General features: G+C 39.5%; 1 protein-coding gene across 4 annotated transcripts; it reads left to right on the forward strand.

Annotated features, from left to right (window-relative positions):
* Positions 1–232: 232 nt before the first annotated feature.
* On the forward strand, positions 233–21,533 carry nab2 (NGFI-A binding protein 2 (EGR1 binding protein 2)). 4 transcript variants are annotated; one of them, XM_077530471.1, is made up of 8 exons: positions 233–427; positions 3,995–4,111; positions 11,702–12,607; positions 12,685–12,818; positions 14,508–14,559; positions 15,464–15,578; positions 15,671–15,853; positions 21,242–21,533. In XM_077530471.1, the coding sequence occupies exons 3-8, from the start codon at positions 11,708–11,710 to the stop codon at positions 21,337–21,339; spliced, it is 1,482 nt and encodes a 493-aa protein (XP_077386597.1). In that variant the 5' UTR covers positions 233–427; positions 3,995–4,111; positions 11,702–11,707; the 3' UTR covers positions 21,340–21,533. The 4 variants fall into 4 exon arrangements, with proteins under 4 accessions (XP_077386597.1, XP_077386595.1, XP_077386598.1 ...); XM_077530469.1 differs by lacking the exon at positions 233–427 and adding an exon at positions 3,718–3,882; XM_077530470.1 differs by lacking the exons at positions 233–427; positions 3,995–4,111 and adding exons at positions 9,786–10,012; positions 10,179–10,217.
* The last annotated feature ends 1,356 nt before the right edge of the window (positions 21,534–22,889 follow it).

Consider the following 22,889-nt stretch of genomic DNA (forward strand, 5'->3'; position numbering starts at 1 on the left):
TATAGTTTTGAAATCTCAAGTAACTGTTTTAAACATTTTCACAATTACCACTAAAATTTAATTACTGAAGTAGACACAGAGATTTAGATTGTGGAGATACTACTTATGCCGTGTTTGTTTTTTAAACAGGTGGCGCTAGTTTGATTAACTGTAATTGCACTGGTGAGCAACAGATGGCAGTATAGGCCAATATTTAGGCCTGTCACTTTCGGTCTTGGGAGTTTTTGGAACCATAGAATGACTATGGACACTTCCGTGTTGGCTGTAAGGTGGCATTTGAACTTCCGGTCGGCATTTAACGGCATAACAGGTTTTAAAGCACAAGCAACACTGTGGCACACCGCTGTGTTCGCTATAGGAGCTAGTTCATCTTTGAAAACTGAAAACCTTTGATCCCACTTGGACCTCCACTGGCACCGTACTAAAGGTAATCAAATCTTTAGCACAGAGGCGTCCCCAGGTGCATCATGTGACTAACAATCAAAACATGGAACGCATAAAAGCTCTGTTTGTGCCAGTGCAATGCCATAGCTATTGATGTACAAACTTAAAGTGATTTTGGTTCTCAAGAAAATTGTGGGAAAAGGTTGGACATCAGCTTTTAATTTCAACTGAGCTATTTTTGACATCATTAAATTTGTACCTGTCCAAACAAATGCATCTGTAGAAAAAAAAAAAAGGTCCAACATTTTCCCCCCATGACTGTATAGTCCAAGATGTTCAGATATTTTAATTTGTCATTTCCAGATTCTACTTCACCGCAGCATCAATGGTGTCTAATAAATTTGGGACTGAGCTCATTGGAACTTTCCATGTCTTAAAGGCATCTTTGTGAACTGACAGACACAGAACTGATGTTTGTTTTATGTTTTTTGTGGTGCGGCATCGCTCAGGTGGTAGAGTGGTCGTCTCCCAACCCGAAGGTTGTGAGTTCGATCCTCAATCCATGTAACCATGTTGAAATTTCCATGGCAAGGTACTGAACCCCCAATTGTTCTTGATGTAGGAAGTAATTAAAATGAGGTGACAGTGTTAAAGCGCTTTTAATACTTAATAGGGGTGGGAATCTATGGGTACCTCATGATCCCATTAGTTTAGGATTCAGAGGCCCATGATTCGATTCAATTCCGATTCAGAGGCCTACGATTTGATTCTGATGCATCACTACATTGGCTTACATTTTAGTCCATGCGAAACACTGGTACCTTTTTAAAACTATTGCGCAAGTCAAGGAAGAGCAAGGGTTTATATTTCACACTTTAACTTCTATTAAAGCGGCAAGGCAACCTGGTTTACAATAGTGTGTCAACACGAATTTCATAACGCACCAATGGCAGCATTTCCCATAATAAATGTCGAACTTCTCCAATAACATTTACAAAAACATATTTAAGCTTATCAGTCCGATTTAGCGTAGCCTGTATTTTAATACTTGAAATTGCAATCTGCAGCAGACAACAGTTGCTTGCAGTTTTTTTCATTTAAACTTTAAAAAACGATTTTTAATACCTCTGAATCTTTTTAATACGACGATCGGTGCATTAAAAAAAACGATTAGCATTCCCACCCCTAGTACCAAAGATAGAAAAGCTCTACACGAATGAAATCCCATTTACCAAATTTAACTGGTAATATGGCTGCTCACTGCAATACAGTGATGAAGACAAGATGACTATGGTGTCACATTAATCACATAATTGATTAGCTGATTACGGTGAGCCATGCCTGGTGCCACGGTGGCTTGCGAAGATTAATTTTCCAAAGCAAGTGAGTGACTGGAAGTGGCAAAGAGCGGATGAATAAATGAGAATAAATGGCGCATTGCGGCAGTTGGTAGGAAAGATTGAAGAAGAATGAGGATGAAACAAAAGTGAAAACGAGAGGTAAAGCTCCACCACTGGCACCTTCCAAAATGTGAATTTGCGCGCACAGCTCATCTTCAGGTCTTGGGGGACCGCGGCCTTCTCGAGCCACATCAATCTCGTCTCGCCGGGATGTCAGCCAGAGCCGACGCGGCCTGTTGCAGAAAGTGTCCCTGGGTTGTTTCAGTAGCCGTCCCGTCTCGGCAGACTTCACCTCTGGAAGGGCTTGCGGACTTTCTTCTTCCTCCGAGGCGGAGGTTTGCCGCCTTCGGCCCACGGCTCGCCCGATTCGGGCCGCTGGGCTCCCGGCATGAAGAAGCCCGTCGGGCCCGGAGGAGGAGAGAACGGGGGAGCTCCGGCGCCGGGTGGGGGGTGGTGAGATGGACCTGAGGGGAAGAAGCCCCCGTTGGCTGGCATGTCGCTGGGGGCCGCTCCCTTGAAGATGCGGTTGAAGAAGTCCTGCAAATCTGCTGGGTTGGCCGGACCGGGGCCGTGCTCTGAGTGGGGCCTGCAAGTTAAGAATGGAGGGGGGAAGATGTGTATGAATACAGGAGCATCTAATGTAGATCTCGATATGAATCTCTAAGTCAATAATTGTGATTTTTCTTTTAACTCAAATTTAGAAAATACTAATCAGTAAACTTGTACACTGTAACATTTGTATGATAACACCAATGAAATAAAATATTAAGACTTAATGTTCCATTAATATAACATTCTTCCATGGCTAAAGTGTGAACCCTAAACCGAAGTACGACTTTTTGTTGAATATTTCCATCAAAAATTGATGTTTAATTAAATATAGATTGGCAGCACAATGAATCGATGGCAGAACAGCACGCTGTAATATCACGATATATTGCCAAATCCATTTTTCTTAACACCGCTAATCTAATGTGACCTGCTGCTGAGCAAAATATGGGACATACAGTATAAAATAAAGCTCTCAAAGTTATAGAAAATATGATAAAGAAAAAAAAACTTTAAAAATGGAAAAAGGTTCAATGAGAGAATGGGAGTGGTGATTGAGAAGTAGAAGAAATTATCAAATATAGACAATCATAGAAGGGAAAAATGTTTTTTTTTTTTTTGTAATTTCATCTGATTTTTTCACCCATAAAATTGGGTCAAATTGACCTAGATAGTGGATGGGTCCATTTTTGACCCAAAGTGTTTTGTTTGGGTTTTTTTTTTTAACCAAGTGCAACCATCGACACATACCTGAGTTCCAACAAAATATGACATATACTTAATAGTATACTTAATAACTATATTTCCTATTTCCAACTATACTTAATAGTTGGAAATCTACTTTCTGATTTTTGGAAATAGTAATATTTTTTATTTGTCTGTTTATTATTATATTTTTGATAGTTATAAATGCACAAATTTAAAGCATTGTGACCAGATGTATCAAATCTGTCAAATCAAAAGTCATATGTGGAAGTTTTTTTTTGTTTTGTTTTTTTTTGTGAAAAGGACAAAAAAATACTCTATTTACGAAGAATCACAATTTTATCTCATATCTTATATTGCATGGTTCAGGCTTTCAATGACATCCCATGGAAATACTGGAGTGGAAGGAACGATAGAAGAGATGATTTAAGAGATAGAAGTTAATTGATGGACATCCTGTCACCTGTTTCGGGCGGCATTGCTGTTGTTCTTGGACCCAAAGGAGATGTGATAGGGCACGCGGTGTGTGTCTGGAGAGATGACTATCCTCTGGCAACCCGCCCACTCTGAAACACGACAGAGCAACATAATAGCGCAAATAGAACCTCTTTACACGTTATCCACAATGTCTTTCTTATTTATCTCTGTAGAGATGTCACCTGTAATATCATAGACTTTGCCATCCATACAAGCAAAGTACGTGATACGTAGACCCAACATGCTGGACTCGGCCCACAGGTCGCCTTCTTCGGCGCTATGGCGGCGACTGCATTCGGCACAGAAGCGGGCCTCGGCAGGCTCGCGATCCATCTCAAAGCGCCTGCGGGACGAGGACACAGCGGTGGTTGTTATTCTCTTCTAAATAAGCACACGTGCTAGTTTTCCTTGTGTGTGAGGACATACTTGTGCTTGCCTTCACATTTGGTACACATCATGGTGTTCATGGCTTCCTTCAGGTCGTCCTGCAGCTTGGTGAGGAACTCGTTCATGGACTTGGAGAGCTCGGTGGCAGCCATGCGCTTCCTGTGACGGGGGAGGGCAGATCGCTGGGTCATGCGGATTTGAATGTACAGGTATGATAAAAACAATTTCAATTATAGAATGCAAGGTTTAGAGGATGATTATCTCAGTTGAATGTTCCAGAGGTTGTATAAAACCTTTGAACAAATGCAGCTGTTTTATTACATATTTGGTATGGATGTGCCCAAAAAAAATAAATAAATACATTTTGATTCTCATAAGAATTGCGATTCTCATTTAGTACAATTCAGAATCAATTTTAAATGTCCTAAAATCGATTTTATTTAAATTATTTTATAGTGTCTTGCCCTTGTTTGTGTACTGGGAACGTTGTTCATGTTGTACCCAATTTGGCCACTTAGGGGCAGTGTGGTTACGTGCGTTCTGATACACAGTTAAGTTGTGCCACATTAGAGAGTAGAAGGGGAAAAAATCAAATTATGAAAATAAAAGTAGATTTTTTATTTTTTTTTATTATTTTTTTGCAGCGTAGGAAGAGCATGCCATTCAGTAATGTTAAGATGCTTCGCCGTATACATTCCTGAAGAATTTTGCATGAATAGCCATTCTTTTGAGGAATAAAAGTGCCGCGAATAGCGCACTAATTAGCATTAGCGAGTCGGGCTGGAGTAGATCACAACAATTATTTGCTCATCTGTAAAATGAAGCAGAAATCATTGTCAATCAAGTCATTTTGAATCGAATTGCAGACCCAAAAATCGGAATTTAATCGAATTGTGAGACAGTCGAAGAGTCCCACCCCTAATATTTGGCTCAGTGATACAAAGATACTGTTTTTTTAAATGCATAAACTACTGCTCAGAAGTTTGAGGTCAATTAGAAAAGACTTTATAATGAAAGCACCATTTTGTTTTTCAATTAATACACCTTAACATTAAAATAATCACATACAATAGAGCGATTATTCACGTGATGTGGTTAAATTAAAAAAAGTTTTTCTGCCATAAATATAACATTCTACAAACCTTTAACTGCAGGTTTTTGCTCATATAAAAATAAAACCAAGATACCTGTAAGTCATTAAAACAAATAAGAATAAAATAAAAATACACCATTGTGAGTCGTGACTTATAACCTGTAGAAAGTAATTTAAAAAATACATATTTTTGAGGAGGCTAAGGAAAAATAAACAGCTAAGATAATGTGGTTGCACAAGTGTTCACACCCTCTTATAACTGGGTTCAGAATTATCTAATCACATTGAAACTCATGTTAAATTAAAAGTGCCTTTGATTAACCCCAAATAAAGTTAAGCTTTTCCTGACAAGCCTTTAGGTATTCTGCTAACAGGGATCACTATTTGGAAGCGATCCACCTTGACTAATGCCCCAGTTCCAGCTGATGAAAAACAGCCCCAAGCAGCAGTATAATGCAAAGGACTCTTTATCTTTAGTTGAGCCACTACCAGCTGATCAGCTGTTAACTTCCACCACTGACCTTTCTCTGCATCATCTTGCGAAGTTTACTAGCGAGCTAGTCCTAACAGATTCCAATGTGCAATATTTTGTCATGTTTGTACTCACAATTCATATTCTCTACGTGTTTCCGGGTTACTGACAATATCCCAGGCAGCCCGCAGTACTTTGAACGCCTCACCAGCTCGTGGGTGTTTATTCTTGTCTGGATGGACCTAAAAGAGACGGATGGAAAAAAAAAAAGGGTTTGTGTGTAAAGAGACAAATTTATTAGTCATCGACTCATCAAAGACAATCAATAGATGCATATGAATGAATAGCGCGTTTCAGCTGGCAAACCTGGACAGCCAGCTGTCTGTAGGCCTTCTTCAGCTCGGCCTCAGTCGCATGGACCTCCACGCCGAGCACCGTGAAGGGATCAAGCTCGTCTTCAGGGACCTCGGCCAGGGCCAGAAGTCTTTCCAGCTCCTGGCCTGGCTGGCCTCTTCCGGCTCGTCCCGGTGACTCGAACCCAGACGTGGGGGCGTGGCCATCCCTCCTGAAGCAATTTCTGACTCTTTCCACAAAAAGCAGCACCCACTTCCAAAACCGTGAATCCTGGAAAGCTGTCCAATACCGTTTTCCCCTTTCGCCACCAAGTCGGGCCAAGACACTTTTCAGCCTTTGGGACCCAAGCAGGACCAAAGCACAAAGAAGTCTAAGAGTCGATAAGGCAGCTTGTTTAGTCCACTTGAGTGACCGAACGGCTTTATCCGCCACGTCCATGCCTGCGCTTTTCGTCCATTTTAAAATCCGACTGGCGTCTGCCTTCATTCCCGGGATGTCTGTGAGTTTTCCAATGAGCTGCTGCCCCAAGCTGTAAAGTTTCAACCCTCCGGTCTCCACACCGACGCCACAATTGTGAGTTAAGGTGACGATAATCTCGATCATCATGTGGACACAGGAGATGCACCAGACGCTGACAGACTCTGACAGCATTTCCTTCAAAGCAAACACAAGTTGTTTGCCCGAGCGCCTGCGGCCACGGTTCAGCTGATGGTGATGGTGGTTGCGTCTGCGGGTCTGCTTGTGCCTGCCGCCGCTCGACACGAAACCGCCTTTTTGAAAGGAGGGCGGCGTAAAAGCGCTTTGGTTGCTCTGCTCCGAAACCGACACGCCGCTCCTCAGTTTGCACTTCCTTCCCGATCCGAATCTCCTCCAGGCCGACTCCCCGTTCACGTGCTGCTCCTTCGCGGACTCGTCCTCCTCTTGGTTTATGACCCGGGAGCTCACGTGACCATCAGCGCTTTCGTGGTCGTCAGAAACGTCCTCAGTTTCGTCTCTGCCCTCCGTGGAACCGCAGCACTCCACGTCACCAATGCCGGAGTCATGTGGGGTGGCTAGGTTTGGGGTGTCCTGAGCATTAGATGTGTACTCGCGGTCATCTTCCATCGCTCTTGTCTCCCAACGACTCGACTTATTTACTGAACTGGAATCACCATCAGCGAGCTCCTCGTCAGAATCCGTAAGGGTGTCCATCTCCCTCTCAGCTGTTACTCTCTCCATCTTCCAATTTCTTATTTCGGAGCGGTGAAAATAGATTATTGTGGAAGACGATCTCCTAAAGCCATAATATGTGGCAATATTCTCCCCAGACCCTCACTCCAGTGTGAGACTGGGGGCTTCTGGGATACACCATATCAGCAGCTGATTCCAGCTTTTAAATATTTACCATCGTGCAGCAGGAAAATATCTGAAAAGAAACGCAACAGGTTACAAAACAAGGAACAAAAAAGGAAGAAAATTTGTGTTTGGTATATTGCTTCTTGATTCTTGACAATAAATCTAATTCCGTTAGAAAGTCTCTTCAAAGGTTATTCGTAAAGCACTTTTCATACATAAAAAAAATGCAGTCAATGAGCTATACATTAGTTATAATCAACCCCTCTCAAGATTTGTCCAAACAGAACACAATATTCTACTTTATAAAAGAAACTGCTAATGACATTTGCAGTGATGTAGAACTCTGCTCATCATCAAATCTCAAATGTTATAACAAGTTGCTTGTGTTTCAGTCCTTGCACGATGGTTTGAACTTCAAAGTTCACAAATGCTTTTTATCATAAACCATTGCAGATTATTAACTACAACATCCTGAAAAACTGAATGTCAATCTACCATTAAATTCAATCTCAAAAGTATATTTCAAAAATACGTTGTGTACTGATATTTGTATGTCCCCACTAACCACAGTCGGTTTATGTAAATAAAAATGATGTCACAATAAAGAAATTATAAAGTACATTTCGTATAAACATTGCAAATTTTAACTTTTCCCATTAACAAAGTAAACGTATGTCAAATGATTTTCAAGTTGGTTTGGCTAAATAAACGTAACCAACAGTTTAAGTAAAAACTGATGTAAAGTGGAATCGTAATGATGCTTTTGTGTTTGATAGCTTTACTGTCTGGTACAGTTCAATGCCAGTCAGGTGCATTAGAGGCGGCTAACGTTAGCAAACGCTTTGATTGTTAGCCTTGGGAAACACCCTACCAAAAAAGGCAGGCTTACGGGCGGGATAAGTGAGTTAAATTTAGTTCCCCTTCTTGTCAGCGTTTTTCGTTACATGCCGAGAAAATGAGGCGATAAAACACACACACACAACTACAGATTGTCCTTTAACGAGAAAACGTCACCGACGAGCTAACTACTCGCTAGCGACGAGTGGTAACAGTTAGCTGATAAACCACTGTTTCCCTTCCTGTGGGAAAACACCAAGCAGTGCAAACATCATTTGGCCACCGGGAAGACGGACATCTAATTTTCGTGTGCGTTCAAAGTACGTTAGGTGCTATGTATACCTCTCGGATAACTCGTGTGTAACCTTGTTTGTGAACAGACTGCCAAGTGCCCGTAGTGTTGTTTTTATGGTTCCCTTCTTCTTTTCTTCTTCTACTCCTGCTCATTTTTTTAACTTCCTTCTTGCTTCTCGTTCGACTTCTTTTTTGCCGGACATTTCCAGTCATCCGACACAGGTGGGTGCTACCGCCACCTACTGACCAGGAAAACCAGAAACATTCAAGTGACTGGAGTTCGATTTTTGGAGGGTTTTCCAAATGTATTTATACTCATACTTATTTATAGCTAACTTAAATGTTCATTTGTTTAACGATACTAAATACTTGGCTCACTGTGTGTCATGTCAGTAACATTTTAGTTTTATTTTAGTTTTTTTTTTTTCTCAGTTGCTTTGGCACATTTCTTAGATCAGAATAACATTTCTTAACACTACGTATACGTACAATTGTGTCACTTGTCCACAGAAAATGTCTAATTTCTTTGAAGTTGCAAATGCTTTAGCACATCCATAAAAATGTTACACGGCAAATTTTTAGCCTAATGATTTTCCTTCATGTCGACTTTTTTTTTCTTCCACATCCAGTTTTTGAGTCCAGATTTTACAATGTGTTGTAATTTCCAGATATAGACGTCACGTTTCAGGAAAAAAAAAATCACCTGCTGCTGAATCTCACCCTTACCTCACCCTTAATTCATATTACCTAATACCATATTATTACTATAATAATAATAATAATTATTATTATTATTATTGTTGTTGTTGTTATTATTATTATTTTTATTATTATTATTGTTATACTACAATAATCCGTCCATCCATCCATCCATTTTCATAACCGCTCCACACAAGGGTCACGGGGTGCTGGAGCCTATCCCAGCCGGTTTCAGGCAGTAGGCGGGGTACATTCTGAACTGGTTGCCAGCCAATTGCAGACCACACAGAGACAAACAACACTCCAATAATTATGTACTTAGAATTTAAATAATTGTATAAAAATAAAGAACATCATTTATACCTAAATTATTTGATTGACTAATTAGTTTTAAAACTGTTGTAATTCATTTAAAGTTGCAAAAACGATAGATAGATAGATAGATAGATAGATAGATAGATAGATAGATAGATATTGTATTTTTAATTAGTTAAAAGTGCATTGCAAAACAATTCATAACAATTCTGAAATATGGACAATACGCTTAATTTTCAGAGTGGGTGTTTACTCATGTTGAACACTGTAGAGCGTAAAAACTAACCCCTGCAAAATAAGAAAGCAGCATGCAAAAAATTATGTATTATGTATTTATTTATTTATGCATTTATTTATTTATTTTAATAAACAGGGGGGTCTCTGTCATCATTGGAATCCCCCCTTAAAGTCTTCCTGCTCCTGAACACATCTTGAAGACGCAGAGAGTTAATTCCGAGCCCCCACCACCACCACCCACATCTCCAATTTGAAAGCCGCCTCTCTACCGGGAGAGGAAGGCTCTTTTTCGGTCAGATGGCGCGTTGCAGTCCGCCCCCGTCATTCTCCAGCCCACACAGACACACAGTGAGAAAGAGAGGCAGCCAGCGACCAATACGGTACGCCGGAGGAGGATTTCTGCCAGTGATTTCAGACGAGCCACTGTAGGCTGAGGGGATTTACTATACGCCGATCTGACGCGATTGCTTCAAGGTAGGAGACAGTGATTTAAAACACGGAAATACGGGCGGTGCATTTTTTGCAACGTGTTCGGTTGCAACATTTTCAATGGCGCATGAATGTATATTGAATACTTGTTTTGACTAAACACGAAAAGAAACAATATTGAAGATTCGCTTTCCCCCCACCATTTGTACAGAGACATCTGTTGTTTCAGAGTCTTCCTGACCTGAAGAAGGTAAGAACAATATGCTTTGGTAACACTTTCTTAACTGATAATCCCCCAAAAAAGTGGGAAGAAATTAGTTAACATAATAAAGTAGATTTTATACCAATACTTTACTTTAGTATTGATTGTTCTGATGAATTTATGCTTTCCCTACATATTGAAAACAGTTATTTTTTCCCCCCTTCGCTTTGCATTCTTAAAATTAGCTGCTTTTAGAATGTTAAAAAGAAGGTTTTCAACATGAAAGTTTTGATTGACTGAGCTTCTGTAGTCTTGTAAGATGACTCGGAGGAACATTACCTATGGAGCATTAAAATTAATGACAAGTTTCTGAGAAGCAAGATATTCCCCATCATTAATGTCTTATTAGGAGAATTGTTTGCTTCTACAAGAAATGATTGGTGGGGACTGCATTGTTTTTTGTTCCATCCTAAAAAAAATAAAAATAAAACACTGACTTCTGGCTTTCTGAAATCTTTCATTTGGTATCATTAGCTTATTTTGCTCCTTGTTTGTTATTCTGGACACAACATTAGCAAAGCTACATTTTTTTTATAGCATGAAAGTCAAACCATTGAAAACGTCAAGCGACATTTTGTCTTGTCAACTTATTAAAATGAGTGTCATTATATATAACTGACAGCAAGAATTATTTTTTACTTTTGTACTTAGGCACTTTTTATAGTATGTGCAACCTATTGATACCAGGTGTTTCTATTTATTATTACCTTATTTCGAGGTATCAGTACTTGTGACTGCAGGCATCATGTCTGACTACAGATATACAACTGTATATTTTAATTGGGACTTTTCTGGCCCCTGGATTGTTACTTTCATTTTATTTATTTATTTTTACTGCCATTAATTTTGTTGCGTATCCTATATGATTTTTTGAAAAAATGGAAAAATGAATTTCATTTTGAGGAAAAATGCTACATTGTGATAGATAGGTCTTTCTTTAAAAGGATCTGTCGTTTTAAAAAAAAAAATGTAATTTATGTATAATAAGTGCTAGTAGTATCAGTACTTGGTATCAATATCAGTGACTACTCAAGAAGTTGAGTACTCATTCTGGTATTGGTCTGAAAAAAAAAAAAAAAATAGTATCGAACATCCCAAGCACTTTTACTTAAACACAGCGTATGACTGTACTTTTACCACTTTTGCTCCACGGTTCCAATAATGAGCCAGCTTCAAAAGTAAGGATCAACATGTTTTATTGTCTCATGAAGATGTCTGTCAGGTTTATCTGTTTGACAGCTATTAAACACGACATAAAAAGGAGAGAAGACACTCAGTTCAAGGAGAGAGAGGAACTGACTGATACAGTCTACAGTACAAGTGTGATCAAGTTTGCAATCATTTCTTAACAGAAAACAGGCGGCCTCGGCAGACTGGCTCTAACCATTCTGCTGCATTAGATGTTCTGTTCCTGAGCAACTTTTCTTAGGTAGCTCCATGCGGCTCATTGGTGCTCATCTTTTTGCACGCAGCGTGCCATGTCTCTGCCACGCACACTTGGGGAGCTACAGCTCTATCGGGTGCTGCAGAGAGCCAACCTGCTGGCCTACTACGAAACCTTCATCCAGCAGGGCGGCGACGACGTGCAGCAGCTCTGCGAGGCGGCCGAGGACGAGTTCCTGGAGATCATGGCCCTGGTCGGCATGGCCACCAAGCCGCTGCACGTGCGCAGGCTGCAGAAGGCCCTCCGAGACTGGGCGTCGAACCCGGCGCTTTTCAGCCAGCCCGTTTCCGGCCTGCCCTCCCTCGGGGGGATCCCGCTGTTTAAAGTGGACGGCGCGGGCGCGAGCGGATCCGCGGGCGGACCGAGGAAGTCGCTGAGCAACGGGCAGCCGGGTTCGCCGTGCGAGCGGGAGGACCGGGCGTGTCTTACGCCCATGCGCAGCGGGAGCCCCCGGAGCCCCTGCTCGCAGGCTTCCCCCCAGCCGCCGGACTCGCACTACCGGGAAAAACTGTCCCCCATGGACCCACGCTGGCTCACCCCGGAGCCTGACGGGAACGGCGCCGTCGCCTCGGCACCAGGGATGGAAGAGGATCCCCCCAGCCCGCCCGTAGGTCCGCCCGGCCCCTCCGCGTCTCCGAGCTCATCCTCCACCCCCGCCCCTCTGTCCGCCTGGCCCGGAGGACAACTGGACGGGGAGACGAGCCGCGCCGTGGCGGAAAGCGTGGAGAGGCTCCTCAGGACTCTGCCACGCTCCGATCCGACGGAAGTGAAGAGCCTGCTGAGGATCAACAAGAAGATAGCAAAGACGGTGGGCCACATCTTCAACATGGGCTCCCAGGACGGGAAGAAGGAAGAGGAGATCCGCAAGTACAGCCTCATCTACGGACGCTTCGACTCCAAGCGGAGAGAAGGCAAGCTACTCACTCAGCATGAGGTAAAACTGCCCCAGAGCACAGATGTTCCTTTCATCAGCTGACCAGCTCACAACTTCCGTCCGTCTTCTCTCCTCAGTTAATCATCAACGAGGCTGCGGCCCAGTTCTGTATGCGCGACAACGCCCTTTTACTCAGAAGGGTGGAACTCTTCTCTTTGGCCCGGCAGGTGGCGAGAAAATGTGCCTTCACCTCCACTCTCAAGCACACAAGGTAAGACGAGCGTGTTTGTCTTTCAGCCACGCACGCAATCCTTCGGCTACAACAGAAAAGCAAGGAATGAATAAATCCGTGTTTCACAACCTTTACTGAGCCAAGGCGCTCCAAACAAAAATGTCACAAAAAGTGGATATACTTAGATAATGATGATTTGATTTCAAGACTTAATCTGTGTGGATGGATGGATGGATGGATGGATGGATGGATGGATGGATGGATGGATGGATGGATGGATGGATGGATGGATAGATAGATAGATAGAATGTACATTATTTTGATTTATTTATTTATTTATTTATTTATTGAAACATGTCTATTATTTGCCAGCAGTGGCTTGGAATCACTGGAATGGACTGTCTATTCCCAAAACATCTTGTATTAACCTTAACTTGACCACGATATTGGATATTCTAATCTTACTCAGGATGTTTTGATACCACTTTTTTTTTTCAGTCTGATACCCGTACGTGTACTCAACCCTTGAGTATTCACTCATACCGATACATAGTACCGATACCACAAGTCCTTTTGATTGAAGGAACCAGCACCCCCTCCCAATCCTCCCTCAAGCTGCACAAGAACCTTCCCATGATAATTCTACGCAGTCATCTTTATTACAATAAAACATAATTGAATAAGTATAAGTCAAGTCACTAGCGTGTTGATATCATTTTTTAGCTATCTACGATTAAGCTGCATATCCATATCCCATTATGATCCAAAACATTTCCCCCCAAAACCAATGATGGGTAATCTTAGAGAAAGACCTTTACATTCCAATATAGCATTTTCATTAAAATTGCATGAAAATATTGGCAAATTTCAATTCTTCCAATTTCTAGTTTGTAGTGAATACGGATACCTGAATACGGATACCTGGAAGTAAGTATGGGTACAGTACAGATTCCTGGTATCACTATTCACTCATCCCTAGAAAAGATGATAAAAGATGGCAGGATTGTATTATTTTTGGCGAGGGTGGGTGTTCAAAAGACTAAAAAGTGTTTGTCTGTTTGTCTATTCATTTGTTAGTCAACAGGGTACATCATGTTGAGAAAGGTCATATTAACCATCATAACTGCGATTGGCTCGCATGGTGTCACATGATCGGAAGGTCAACATTCATCTATATCCTTTTCTTTAATCGGGTTGTTAGTGAGCGGAGCCTTTGAATAAACTAACAAACAAACAAAAAGTAACAATCCAAACAGTAGCTATTCATCAGTTTCTACTATTTTGTCTAAATGCATGCTTTTGTAAAATTGTGGAATTAAGTCTCAGCGAAATGTAGGTTAACTATATACCTCTGCACACTACGGCCACATAAAAAAAAAAAAAAAAAAGTGGTGAATCAATACAAGTCTGCCTCACAATTGAGATGATCTAGATTCACATCTTGGCTCAGGCTAAGGCTCCTCCCACATTCCAAAAAACATTCATGTTAGGTTCAGTGACGACTCTAGTCTGAATTGTCAGTTGTTGTGAATGTTTATTTTTGTGGTGCTTTTAGCTATATATTCCTAATGAGGACAAGCACTGTCATTCTGAAATAGATGAATGAAATAACTCTCAAAACGTGATCATAAAATAGAGCATTATTATCTTTGGTTGATTGGATCGAACGCCTGTAGTGAATACAGCTGCAATGAAAAGGTCGAAATTTTGATTGTGATTACCCTGCAGGTCAAACGTGGAGGAGAACAGCGTGCCGTCCCAGAAGAGAGCAAGACTCGAAGTGAGTTGACAAAGCTCGCTTGTGGGAGTGCTTGATATTGACCAAAATAAAAAGTGGCTCTTAACCAAGGTTATTTTAGTTAACTAAAACTAAGGAAAAACCTCAAACTAAAATTCGAAAAACAATTTCTTTAACGAATTAAAATAAAAATGAAAATGCTTTTTTAAAATATTTATTTTGATATTAAAGGGATACTTTAATTATTTAACCATTTTTGGCAGTCAAACATTAATATTTTGCCTATAATAAGTTTGATATTTTCATTATTTTTCATGTACAATTAGTACCTTTAAAAACACATTTTGCAACTTGCTGTCGACTGAAAATGACATTACAAGGACTCAGTTAACCAATCACAGCTCAGTTTGTGAATGTTACATGACCAAACCTAGAAAACAGCTGAGCTGTGATTGGTTACCTGAGCCCTTGTGATGTCATTTTCAGTCGACAACAAGTTGCAAAATGTGTTTTTTAAAGGTACTAATTGTATGTGAAAAATAATGAAAGTATCAAATTAATTATAGACAAAATATTAACTTTTTATTGCTACAATGGGCTAAATAAGTGAATAAGGATGTTTGAAAGTGTCACACAGAAGTGATGTCATCTAGCAGCGGCCAATAGAAAAGCAACTTCAGATGATGTCGCTCCCATGATGTTTTTTAAATATTATGCATAAGTCATACACACTTGAAAAAAACTCAAACTAATACTGAAACTAACAAAACTAAGCATTTATTAAATAACTAAGACTAATAAAAACTAACAGAACCACCCTGAAAACTAATTAAAAGTAACTAAATTAAAAAACAAAACTCAAAACAAAATAAAAACTAACTAAAATAAAAAATTCCAAAACTATAATAACCCTGCTCTTCACAAGTAAATGTGTATTCAATCCCAGGTGACTGCGCCCGAGAGCACGTCGTCACTCCTCGGCGCGGACGGCGCCGAGACCTTGAACCAGAGGGCCGACGACGACAGCTTGTCTGCAGAAAGTCCGGACAGCGTGTCACACGGTAAACACTTCAAAATGTCAACCTGTCTATTCCAGATGTTTCCCTGCCTCTAAAACGCTGAACAACATTCTCTTTGCTGTCCGTCCTGTCAGACATGATGAGCTCGCAATGCAACCAGTCGCCATCGCCGTGCCCCGCCGCCGACAGCTCCAACCCGCCCACCTGGAGTCGCCATCTAATGCAACAAACACTCATGGACGAAGGGCTGCGATTGGCTCGCATGGTGTCACATGATCGGAAGGTCAAATTAGGGTCAGACGGAACTCACGCCACAGGTGAATTTTCAGATAACTTAACTTATCTTCATGTGCTTAATTTTGCCAACAGAATAAACAATTATTTTGCAATGATTGCCCGTCTCTTTACAAGTTAAAACAAAAAAAAAACATATCCACACTGGCTTCCAAAAACTGTACGGTATGCATATTTATTGACCATTCTTAGCATAACTTAAACAAAACACCACAAATGAAATCAAGACTCTCTTAGACTAATATTCCATGAAGTAGTGCAGTTAGCTAGTGGTTAGCACGCCTGCTAACTCTCTTACCCAAAGTCAACAGCGATTAGCTCCAACTCACCTGCGACTCAAGTGAGGATAAGCAGTATGGAAAATGGAAAGAAAAATTACTGCAGACAGGGTAAACATTTCCTCTTTCGACACAGCACAAATGTTACATAGTTTGCCCAGTTCTGCACTTATCATCCCAAATGTTTCTAACAAATTAGCAAAGGTTTAGCCACAATAATAATGTGTGATGTTCCTATACGGACTTTGAAAGTTAATGTTTTTAATGGTTTTGTGGTTAACTTGACGTGAAATTATCCTAGAAAGTTAGCTTTGATAGTTGTTTATGTTGTGAACTTGTGCCAATTTAGCAATTTGACATGACCTTAGCTGCTAGCATTTTGTTGGAGCACCACAGTGGTCTAGTGGTTTGCAACATTCCTGTGTGGAGTTTGCATGCCCTTGTATGGGTATTTATATTTATTTATTGTGGGAATGCTAACAGCATTCCCACGTTATTCGGCTTTTTATTCTCCACACTTTTTTTTGCTGTGTAATAACTCCCACATAATACGTCCGATTTACAACGTTCAAATTTCAACTTGCTTCAAATATTCACACCATCTTGGGAATATATCGTCTGATTTCACAGTACTTGCAGTATTCGCACAATTTAATGTAAAATATCAACTTTTCCCCATTCATTTTCAATGGGACTGACATTGAACTTTTTCTAAGTCCCACTTTCCACGCCCACTTCCATACATACAACTTCTCATCATTACCAGCACTGTTACACTGCTCAGTGGAACACTTAGTAAAATGCATTGTCCGTTAACTAGGAGGTCGCGGGTTCGAATCCCACCTCTGATTGTACATTGCAAATGTATCCATGGAAAATTATGCTAAATGATTACATGTATACCAGCTATTGTAGTTCCACTTTTCCATCTAAATGAATGGCAGGTACTGCATGCCCAGGTGGCGCTGTTGAGTGAATTTTATTTTATTGTTTTTGCATTTTCCCATTCGATATCATTCGTTCAATTTTTCCATCTAAGGGTGCTTTCAGATAATACTTGTACATATAAATAAATCATTAGTCATGATTTTCAACAAGCCAAGTTGGCTTACATGTTAAATACTTGCCTGGCGTTCCGGAGACATGCAAGTGCGTTGGTTCAAATCTCGCTCGGGAAATGTTTGATTAGCTTTCAGCATTCCCAGAAATTTTGTCTAGTTTATTTATTTATTTATTTACTTACTTATTTGTTTATTTATTTATTTCTACCACATTCTAAAACCATGCATGTTAGGTGCATAGGAAATTGTCTGTGAATATCCATATTTGGTCTACGATTGGCTGGCAACCATCCAGGGTGGTCTATAGATAATGTATAGATGGATGCTTACATGTTTTGTCTTATTAGTTCTTTGTTCCCGAGACTAAAGAACAACAAATCTGTGCTAACAGCTGAGCCGATCATGGGATTTGATTTAAATTTTCTTAATTTCATAAGTCAAGAATAACATATTTTGGTTTGAATCTACTAGTATTGGATCAGGACTCCGTATTGGCAAATATTCAAAATCAAGTCTCTTGAACTCGGATGAAAAAAAAAAGTGATTGGGACGTCCCTAAAGCGTGAGTACCGATACCTGGTATTGGCGGCCAATTAGAAATGAGAAGAATACGACATTGCCATAACTTTCATGCAATTTTAAGGAAAAATGCTATACTGTATTGGGATATGTAAGTTTTTCTATAAAATTGCTTGTTATTGTTCTTTTTTTTCCCTTAATGTACTCGTGATATCAGCCTGAAAAAAGTGGCATCGGACAACCCTAATATATATTTATATAGCCAAATTAGAGAGACTGAGAGGCGTTGAGGCTCTTCCTGGTATCACATTGCCTTATGAGGAAGAAGTGATGTGTACAAGTTAGTTGTGATAGGCAGAGCGAGAAAAAGGATTCCGGCCAAGACATGAGTGGGCGTGGATGGAGGGAGCGAAGAGGGAGGGAGGTGGTATAGGAAGTACTCTGTGGGCGACAGCATAAGACCCCCACCACCAGCACCACCAGCAGCAATAGCGCCGCCACCTCAGCGGCAACTGACGTCAGGGTGCGTTGGCTGCGTGGGCAGGGGGGCGGGAAGGATGGGCTGTGGGGGCGAAGGAGTGGGAGGTAATTGAGGGGCGTTACATTGACTCACCAAGCGACAGTGCACCAAAATAAAACCTGTGGGCTGTGAAATGGCACAGTCTTTTTTATTCCTCTTCTCCCGCAACCAAAAGGACTGTGGAAATAACAACAATAAAAAAAAAAATTTTTTTTAAAGTGACATACGTTTCATCTCTGACGTCAATCTGCCTCACTTCTTGTCTTTTACTTGCCTAACTTCCTCTCAACATGTTTTTACAGAACTTCTCTAGATCTAGTCAGGATAATGTATTTATCGTGTGTTTCTGTATATCACCAGTAAAATTACTCATTTGTTTACTTGATGGCTACATTTTCCTGTTATCCAACTGGCAAGATGTTCATCACGCAATTTATGAACCGTGATGACTTGACTTCATGTGGGGGTGTTTCTTGCTGAATTCCCCAAACTATTATTCAAAGACTTTAAAACACATCACTCCATGGCGGTGACTAATATTTAGCCTTTAACGCCGTCCAGTCATATTAAATAGAGTATTGTATCAGATCAGAGTCCAAGGGGTGCATTAGAGAAATACACTTTTCTGTAATTCTTTAAACTTCCTTTTATGGACTAGAGAAGTGTATTTGCCTGCAGCATGTTGGTCCTTAGTGATCGTCAGATTGTAGCAAGCCATTAAAGCAGCAGGAGACAATAATTGTGTGTGATTTCCTTTAGGACCACTGAAAATCAAATGAGAGTATAAATATAAATTGCATGGCCAGCAGGATAAAGTAAATAAAAGTGAAGCAAAACTGTCCAAAATTTTGAAATAAAAGAATTTTACATAATACACTTGTAAGAAATGTTTTTAAGTACAAATAAAACATAAAAAATAAAATAAACATTAAAAAATAATAAATATAAAATAAAAACACTTTTTGTCATATTTGGTAAACCTGTCAGAATGATCTGACAGCAGTATATGAGTAAAATCTGAAGAAAAAAAATCAGTCCTCACTGGTCCCATCTTGTGCCTCTCATTTGACTTGCAAGAAACCACCGCACCTGACGAAAAATAACCAATCAGATACAGAAGGAGTGACTGACGACGTGGCAGTCATTTGTCATGCATTTGCACTATAAGATCATTTACATCATGTGCAACTGATACAAGTGTAAAAAATAAAAATAAAAAATATTAATGTAAAAACGTTAAGGTATTAGATTTTGGATAGACAATTGTAATTACAACTAGACTAAGTGCAATTTCTAGAGAAATTGTGTGGGAATGCTGAAAGCTGAATGCTAAGATTCTGAATGCATGTGGAATGCTTATGAAGTAAAATGAGAGGTAAATTATGAAATGATGACTTCCTGGTTACTGGCCAATGGACTTTACCAACTGTGCCACCGAGCAGTATCAGACACCTGGTAATAATGATATGTATGAAAGTGGGCGTGAAAAGTGATACAGTCTTCCCTCGCTATAACGGTGGTTCACTTTTCGCGGTCTCGCTGTATCGCGGATTTTTTTTTAAGTTCAATTTTGCATATTTTTTTACAGTAATATACCCATTTTATAAAATTTATGAAGGTTTGAACATTGTCAATGTTTGAACAAGAGAGAAATGTGAGAACATGTAAATGCCTCAATGAGAAAAGTGTATAAATTGTGCGGTCGGGGATTTTAGAGCCTTAAAACATTTATAAGAGTTGTAAAACATAAAGCTAACTACTTTGCGGATTTCATTTATTGCGGGTATTTTTTGGAACCTAACCCCAGCAGAAAACGAGGGAACACTGTACTTAGAAAAAGTTCAAAATCGGTCCCATTGAAAATGAATGGGAAAAAGTTTATATTAAATGTTACATTGGGCAAATGAATCAGACAATATATACCCCGGGAGGCGTGAATATTTGAAGCTAGTTGAAATTTGAACAGTGGAAGTATTATGTAGGAGTTGTTACGTGACAAAAAAAAGTGTGGAGAATAAAAATCACAATAACATATGTGGGAATGCAGCATTCCCACAATAATACATGAAACTTATGTAGCATTTTTAGGTCAAGAAAGGGAAATATATATATTTTATATTGAGTTTTCACATTGAGACCATTGAGTATTTGCCTGTCTTATATTAAAGGGAATAAAGCCAACAACAACATGGTCTAAAGAAGCTAACGAAGGAGACAAAACACAAACAAACCAGAACATTTTATTTAACTCATTCACTGCCAATGACGACTATAGACGTAAAAAATCCAAGAAAACAGCCAGTGCAAATTTTGACAAGAAATTTGAATTTAGTTTTAGTTATTCATTGTTTTCATTCATAGTTATTAATCCCCATTGTTATTAATAACAACAATGACAACAATTTCATTGCTAAGTGCTACCATCGTGCATAGTGATCGGTCTTGGTCTTACTGAGACCACAAACTGGGTCTCGACCTCCAGAAGTCAATTTAGTCAACTAAAATTGCTCCTTATTTTTGTCGACTAAAGGTTGGATTAAAACTCAAATACAATCAGGTGACTAAGTTATGACTAAGGCTTTAATTATATTTAGTCAGAAGACTATAACTAAAACTAAATTGAAATTATTATTTTTTTAATTAAAATTGTAATTTAATTTAACTTTTTTTTTTTTTTTTTCAAAATTAACACTGGCTGTTTGCTTGGATTTTTGACGTCTATAGTTGTCATTGGCAGTGAATGAGTTAATGACAATTTTATTTTATTTTGTATTTTTGTATTAAGAACTACACACAACAGACACCTCAGCAACAATGCTAATGCTAACGACTTGAAAGGTGTCCTGCCTGGTCCACATTTTAGACAGCTGAAGTAGGTCAACTTAATTGTCACCATAAGGATGGCAGGGATGTTATTCACCTAACAAGAATCCATTATAGGCCTATTATCTGAAATTTCAAGGTAAAATGATGTACTACAGCTTTGAATGCTGCGGAAAATGTGTTTATTTTCTCCATTCTCTGTCTCCGTAGAGCATGCCGATAAAGTTCAGCAGCGGAGTCCGATCACAGTGTGCCGGAGCATCAGTCCGAACGTCACCAAAGACAGTGTCTATCACAGAGCGAAGTGAGAAACAAATTCTAAAAGAATATATAAAAAGATCCCATCCATAACCGCAAAGGACTCGGACTCATGAAGAGAATCCAGTGGTGATAATATCATCATTAGCATCATCATCATCAACTTCATTTGATGACATTGTCAGCCTGCAGTGGATGGACCTGTTATCGGATATTTTGTTATTAAAAGCATTCATTCTGCATATTGAATCAATGTATTTATTATAAGCAACGTTGCATGTTAGCGGTGCCTTGACTTGAAACACCCCAACACACTAGGGGGCAGTACAACTTTGGGAATAAACCTTTTCTTAATGACTAGTAGAACACTATAAGAAAAGAAAAAAAAAAGTCTTATTTACGTTATGATTATGATAGAGAAAGTGTGCCAGTTATCACTTTCAAGAAACGCTCAAAGATTGATTCTTTCAGTCTTAACATTTGTTGTTATACAGATAGTTATATAATATCTATGTTCATGCGTTTGTTTGTGTGTAGATTTTCATCTTTAATTTTGTATCTTTGATGCCGTTTTTTTGCCTTTTTTTGGACTGAATTCAGGTTTGATGAGCTGCAGACATTTGGCTCAGCTGCACTTCACTTTCATCTCGATTTGTTTTATGTGTTGTGCCAAATATGCATCATCAGAACAACTTTGCATATCAATACTTGTCAAATTAAGATTAAAAGTGACACTTCACGTTTTAAAAAATATATAATTACAGGGGTTTCATTATTATTTATTTATTTATTTATTTATTTTCATTTAGCTTTGGCCTATGAATCTGCATTCAACACAAAAATACACAGGCAGAATTTTAATTTCCATAATATTGGGTTGCATCAGAGAAAGGGTGGGAATTAATTTAGGCCCCCCCCCCCCCCCCCCCTTTAAATTTAATTATAGAGTTTGCATGGTCTCCCTGTGCCTGCATGCGTTTCCAACTGAGCCACAAAAAAAAAAAAAAAAATTTAATGTTGCAGTATCATGTTTGGCTCTGAAACTTCAACATCTTGCTTAATGACACATACACGCCGGGCTATGCATTTGTCCACCTGCTTGCCTTATGAGCATTAGTGACAGTTATTAATTTGTCAACAGATCGGATATTTTGTTACACATAAAAAAAAATAATGCAATTTTATTGTGTGAGGCTGCAGTATGTTGTGTCGTAATACACACATACTTCTGTGTGTTGTGTGAAAGATGCTGCATGAGTTGCGTCAAGCAGCCAGCAACACTCCCGCTGTCATCTCGTTTGTTGTGCTGACGCTCTCCTGCGAGCCGTGACTCACGATGATGCCACCAGGACTCACTTACATGGAAACACCCTTGCAAGAAACTTACTTGTTTATGTTGTCATAATAAAGTGTTTAGTTTTATTTTAGTTATGTTTTTATCTGTCATAAAAATTAGGTGAATACGTTTTCCTTCCATACTGTGCAATTGAGTGCATAATAATGGTTCTAAAATTACAGTAGATGCATCACAATGTTTTAAATAAAGCTAGCATTGTCTTGCTATCCACAAGTGCCAAGTTGCAAACTTCTAAAGTGGAGT

Source organism: Festucalex cinctus, chromosome 8 (genome assembly GCF_051991245.1).
Source record: "Festucalex cinctus isolate MCC-2025b chromosome 8, RoL_Fcin_1.0, whole genome shotgun sequence".
Taxonomy (NCBI): Eukaryota; Metazoa; Chordata; class Actinopteri; order Syngnathiformes; family Syngnathidae; genus Festucalex; species Festucalex cinctus.